Source organism: Podarcis cretensis, assembly GCF_951804945.1.
Source record: "Podarcis cretensis genome assembly, chromosome: 7".
NCBI classification, from domain to species: domain Eukaryota; kingdom Metazoa; phylum Chordata; class Lepidosauria; order Squamata; family Lacertidae; genus Podarcis; species Podarcis cretensis.
In genome coordinates, this window is record NC_137176.1 from 28,787,335 (window position 1) to 28,793,700 (window position 6,366).

The following is a 6,366-nucleotide window of genomic DNA, read 5'->3' on the forward strand; positions in this document are numbered from 1 at the left end:
CAAACTGCTGGTGAACTGATAATGCCATGGTACGATCACACATTTCAGGATATTAAGGCCTTGTGCCCATTCCAAAACCTTCAGCGGCCCTCTGTGGTTTTCATCAGAGGAATTTGAAAGTGACGCAAGTTTTTCTCCACCATTGGCCAGAGAACTTGGGAAAGAAGGAACAGCAGGAACAGGCGTCTAAAGTTGCATGCATCTTGCTTCTTTGTGTATACTGTCAAAGTACAGCATATGAAAGTATACTGAAGCAAGGCATTTCATTATCTCTCCTAAGCCGACTCCTTTTATGTTAAGTGGGTTAATCAGTTTACAACAGCTGTATCCCTCAAAACAATCGCCTGCTAAAGCAAACCCTGAGAAAAGGAGAGTCGTAGAGATCTCTTTCAAAACAATGTTGATGTATCCTGGATATTAATTACATTGTAGAATCTGGTGAATGGGCTCATTAGGAGCAGTTCATGTGTTTTGGAAGGATTAGCGCCAATAAATATAGCTTACCTACTTTCAGTGGAGAGAAGCTTTTAAAAATTTTAAGTCCAGCCCACGAAAATGCCAAATTTCACATTAGAACAAACCTTTCTTGTGGTTAAGTTTCGAGGGATGTTCGCTCCAAGGTGCTCCCCACATCTTGGGCTGGGGTGGGGGGAAGACTGGCACGTATTTATATTTGTGTAAACTTTAAATATTTAGTTTTTATGCAAATTTAAACTTTTCCATTAACTGATATTGAAACTAAAGTTAAAAACTAGTTCAGAACCAACCACATAAAAAATTATTAGGTACCAATACAGTACTCAATCCTGTCTTTTGCACAAATGAATTCCAGTGCTGAGTACAGGGGTCTGCAGTGCTTTGTTAACAGTGCAAAATGTAAAAATGCTGATTTCTAGACTGATTGTTACCAACCCAATTTTTGCTTATTTCCAGCCTTTATTTTGCTTTCTGCTACAAATTGCTGCTTTTATATATATATAAGTTGTTTTCCTTGTTGCTGTTTTAATGTGGACGAGTGTTGGGTGTGGATGGTGGAAGTTGTTATCCAAAACATCTGGAAGGCTCCAGGTTGGCCAAAACTGTAAAATGTGGCCTGAAACTGCACCACACGATTCTCCTGATTGTTTTCCAGCTGCTAGCTTGGACTGGAAGTACAAGAAGCAGGCATTTAACAATGCTTTCCACTTTTGGTCAAGCACAAGTGGCCTTGATTTGAAAGCCAATGGCTTGTCTAAAAACCTCTAGTGATGGGGAGTACATTCTTATACTAGCTAACCATCTTTTGCCAAGTTGATTAAATTTGTGATTCAAGTAGAGTCAATCTGAAGATCTGAAATTGAAATTCTTAAGATTTATTTATTTATTTTTTTAAAAAAGGAACACTCCCCAAGCTCTTACACTGTTCTCTTTTTAAAACAACTCCCAATCTCTTGTGGTTTCTAGGTTAGGTTTATTTTGAGGCAGAGGGACGCCAAAACACTGTGCCCCAGCTGGATTCTATGATCGCTTGATGTGCTTTTAGCACTGTACTTTTCCCTTTAAGTAAATACTGGATTTTTTTTTTTAAAGAAGTTTCCTTCGAGACCCTGAGGAATTGCAAACAACTTCAATAGGAAGATGGTATCTAGAAAGCTGCCTGTGTCCTCCTCTCTGCGGTCTGGTGGCACTGAGTCAGTTAACAAAGGGCCTCTATATCTGCAGCCTTGCAGATTACAGGTGTCAAGAGGCTGCAACAAAATTTTGTAAGCATCCGACTAGTAATAATGAGGATGCTGGCACTATCACGACTTAGGCTGTGACAACTGAAGCACTGCACCCTATATGATGTAAACCTCTGTGGCCAGGTTGGTGCTGGCAAAAACCTTGTGGGTGTTCTTTTAATTTCAAATAGCAGTTTGATAAGCGAGAGAGAATTTCCTTTGGATCTGCATTAGGCTTTAAAGCCACAAAATGTCTCTGCCACATTATGGTGATATGGTTTTTAATTTGTTGTTTCAAATATATCCTCCTCCCCCCCCCTATATACTTCCTCATAGATTACAACAGCAGTGACCTAAAAACAGCTTGCAGAAAGCATGAACTTTATGTTAGCTTCCAAGACTTGGGATGGCAGGTATGTGGTGTTTCTATGTCCATAAACATGCTCTGAAAACAATGCTCGGAACACAAAAGTAGATTTCCCCCCCCCCCACCAGACTGAGTTCTGTGTTAGCATAGCTTGGAAGAAAGTTGGGTGAAGGTCTACTTTCATTGAGTTACCTTTTCTTTCAGATGTTTATTTTGTATTCAGCTTTAAGTAGATAATCACATTTTAGTATGTAGAGCACAATTTCATAGGCTCACCATCAGTGTTTTTAAGCTTCACACAATTGTCACTAAAGATGGCTTCCACCATTTTAAATTACCTTTTTTTTTTAAAAAAAAGTTTCGATTTACGTGGCTGATGTTGCTGGTTCCTTTAACTTTAGCAGCCAAAATCACTATAGCAGTCATGGAGAATGAGATCTCTTTCTTCTATCCTCTTTGCTCTATTGAACCCATGTGTCTTCTAATGTACATAATTATGGCATAATGTTTAACACCATGTGTGTTGGCTAGTCCAGTCATAAGGCCTTTTTTGAACACAGTTTGTAAGTGCTGCATGGTTCTTGCTAAAAATGCATGGTTTTTTTACATGCTAGTATCAACCAGTGGTTGACTGTCACTGGTTTCACATGTTAAATGGTTCCAACTCTTTAAAACACTTGGAAGCTTCAGTAGATTTGCACACAAATTTGTGCAAGCCCAGATTGCACATATCCTGATGTGTTGCATCTTGAGCTAAACCAAGTGTATAACCCACCACAACCATGGTTTAGTGTGTATTAACTAGCTACTATACCCATAGACTTTTATTATAAAAAATAACGATGTCATGTAAACATTTTAAGAGTATGTTCTGGTTTATGTCTGCTTTTGGCATGCACAGCTCTCTACACATGGGAAAGGAGCTGGCAGATATGAACATATGTGTAGGAGGGTGTAGAGAGAATTAAACAGAGCATTGAAGCATGCTCCATAGAGATTTATAATACTCTGTACCTACAGCCAATACTTGAATACTGAAGCCAGGACATAAGAAGCTTGTGTATAAGAAAGTGGTAAGACTCTTCTAACAAGTATTCTGTAGTCTGACACTGGGAGGGACCAACCTGTATGCATTTGCAATAGTTGTGCTTCATAGATGTAATATTATTCTTATAAAGGACTGGATAATTGCACCCAAGGGCTATCCGGCAAACTACTGCGATGGAGAATGTTCTTTCCCACTCAATGCTCATATGAACGCCACCAACCATGCCATTGTGCAGACTTTGGTAAGTAGAGGCCTTGGCTTAGCTCACAGATGCTGTAAAACAGTTCACCCTGCCTGGTTTCCTCCCCACCCCCCACTAACGTGGTTTGGGGGAGTGAAGAGGCTCCAATTTGTCTCTTTCATATTGGTGGCAAAATGTAAGACTGGGTTGTGGGGGTGAGCAATTCATCCAGCATTTGTGGTTGGGTCTTGGGTAAATGAGGATGGCCAAGGGATTGCACTTGCAGGATGGGAGAGGAAAGTAACTCTGGGATTAGAAATTAGCCCCATTACCTTTTCTATCCAACCTTTCCTTTAATGAGCTGAGATAAGCTGCTTTAGTCTAATACACTTGGCTAACTGAGTTGGAATTTGATCTGGGATTCTCATGCTGGTGAGAGGAAGCAGAGTTTTTTAAGAGACCTTTGACATACAACGTAATTTCACTTTTCAAAATACTGCCTTCATGCAGCTTATGGGCACCTTTGATGCTTAAAAATGCCACTTCCAAGTCCCAATAAATATTTATCTCTAACGGGTAGGCGGCAACTAGGATCATGTGGGGGGATTTAATATTTCCTTGCCCTACCACAATGCCAAGAAAAACTGCTTAACCTTCCTTAGGTTGCAGGGAAGTTGCCATTGGCTTCAGTGGAAATCTACCATGAGACAAAGGGATAAGGAGGATTACCGTATTTTTCACTCTATAGGACGCACCCGACCATAGGATGCACCTTATTTTAGGAGGGGGAGAACAAGGGGAAAAAAAATCTCCCCCTCTCTGCTCAGCGCCCCTTCAGCGAAGCGGCAGGAGAAACGGAGCCCCTTCCATTTCTGCTCCTGCTTGGCTGAAGGGGTGCTGTGCAGCTCTCCCTCTCTGCTGAAGCCAGGAGAGTCTTGCTCTCCTGGCTTCGGCAAAAGGAACCTGAAGCCTCCAGAGCGCAGCAGGAACTCGCACTGTGCTCCAAAGGCTTCAGGCGGCTATCCCTGAAGCCTGGACAGCGGAGGGGTCGGTGCACACCAACCCCTCTCGCTCTTCAGGCTTCAGCAAAAGCAACGTGAAGCCAAGGAGCGTGGAGGGAGCGCTCCTTCTGTGCTTTGGAGGCTTCGTGTTGCTATCGCTGAAGCCAAGGAGCCTGCATTCGTATTTCCCCTTAAGTTTTGGAGGGGGAAAAGTGTGTCCTGTAGACTGAAAAATACGGTAATTGAACAATACATTGAGAAGTCTAATCTTTAGGGCACAGAGTTGGCCATGGAGATAAAAAAGAGCTAGACACTGCCCCAAGCTGCTTGGAGTCAGGCTCAGAAATGTGATAGATTAACAAGTTGGGCTGAAGTTACAAATATGTTTGTTAATTTACTTAAAACAGGTTCACCTAATGAATCCAGAGAACGTTCCTAAGCCATGTTGTGCCCCTACGAAGCTGAACGCAATATCAGTTCTCTACTTTGATGACAATTCCAACGTCATTTTGAAAAAATACAGGAACATGGTGGTAAGAGCTTGTGGATGTCACTGACAAAAAGTTCTCTTCAGAAAGATCTGGTGTGCCATCCTAAATAACTTCCATCCAGTGCCTCAAAGGGAAAAACCTGAAGTCTAAGACTGTATTTGTGCCTTAAGGAGGATTTTCTTGGTTGTTGTTTGTTTTTAAGCAGAAGCAGGGGACTCCAATGCTACTTGCCCTTTTAAAGTATTTGCACAACGGTAGCCTTTGGTTCTTCTAATTTCTAAGTACACCAAAGAGGATTATAAAGTATGGACCATGGCTGAAGCAGCAAAGGTACAGACAAAAACCTGCGCGCTGTTTCAATCTTCAGTTCTGTTTCTCTAAGCAGGCACCTGCCAAATCCTGGTGGCGATGCCCACAAGGAAAAAACAGAGGCTGTAGCTAAGAAATGAAATGCACTATTCAAGGCAAAAATCTCCATTCTTAAATGTAGCCAAGCTCTCCTTGCTTAACTTTAAAGGCCTGCAAACTGTAGGTGAGAACGTTGATTGGCAAGGTAAGTGCCTTGTATGAACTGCTGCACTTAGGTTTCTGCAACACACACTGTGTTAAAGCAAGTTTTGTTCCTTGCCCTTCAACAGGGACATAACTGGCAATGTGCCCCTATAGCTATCACAAAAGGAAGTGTTCTAGAGGTTAAATTGTCCCATCAGGCTAACAGGAAGAAGCTTGTACATTTGCTCTAAAGGGAATTTCTATGCTTACATTCCGCAGCTCTCCCTCTTGCTAGTTTTGATCCCTCCCCTCCTTTTGAAAGCCTGACTAAAGAAGAAAAAGAGGTGTGGGAAGGGGGGGGGTAGAGGTGGTAGGACAGACCATGCAGGAGAACTGGCAGGTGGCAAGTTACTCAGTCTCACTGACCCAATTAAAAAGCACTCTTCAGATTGTGATCTGGTTGGTCAGGAATAAACTTGCACCTCTCACTTCTGCAAACATGAATTTAAAATGTATATACAATACTTATTTCTAATGTAAGAGAAATGTTTCCCCAAGGCAAGGAAAAGTGCACTTCCCTTTGACTACTTTGCTCTTGTAAATAAATGAAAATGATAATTTATTGCAACTGTCAGATATAGTAATTTTGATGTACTATTAGCAAGACCAAGATTTTTTTTTTTGTAAAAAAAAGATTTATTCAGAAACTGTGTGTGTAAACAATTGTACCACTTGATTTTTACAGGAGTCATGACTTGCAGTTCAGCCTGCTCATGAGATTGTGCTTCATTAGGTTTTTAAAAGTCACCATGTTGAATAAAGGCTCCCTTTAAGGCAGAAACATGTGTGTTGATCTGATACATCTGCCATATCTCAGTTAGCCCTTTCCATTCTTCCTATGTGTTATGTACCCCCTGACTCTACACCCCCCACCCCCAAATTTGTGCTGGACACATTTCCTGGCCTTCAATAGGAAGGGCAAAAGTACAGTACAAAAATTAGAAATGTAGATATGGCTAATGAAAGTTGCGTTGCTCCATCTGCAACAAACAAATGGCAACAGCATCTTTCTACAGAGAAAACATC

The 6,366-nt window shown here is 41.4% G+C and overlaps 1 protein-coding gene across 1 annotated transcript in view; it reads left to right on the top strand.

Moving 5' to 3' along the window:
• The window catches only part of BMP6 (bone morphogenetic protein 6), a 93,526-nt gene extending 87,405 nt beyond the window's left edge, over window positions 1-6,121 (top strand). The window contains exons 5-7 of the mRNA XM_079985020.1: window positions 2,037-2,113; window positions 3,246-3,356; window positions 4,705-6,121. Coding sequence (XP_079841146.1) covers window positions 2,037-2,113; window positions 3,246-3,356; window positions 4,705-4,854 — 338 coding nt within the window. The 3' untranslated portion in view covers window positions 4,855-6,121. The remainder of the gene's footprint in view (window positions 1-2,036; window positions 2,114-3,245; window positions 3,357-4,704) is intronic.
• Window positions 6,122-6,366: the final 245 nt, after the last annotated feature.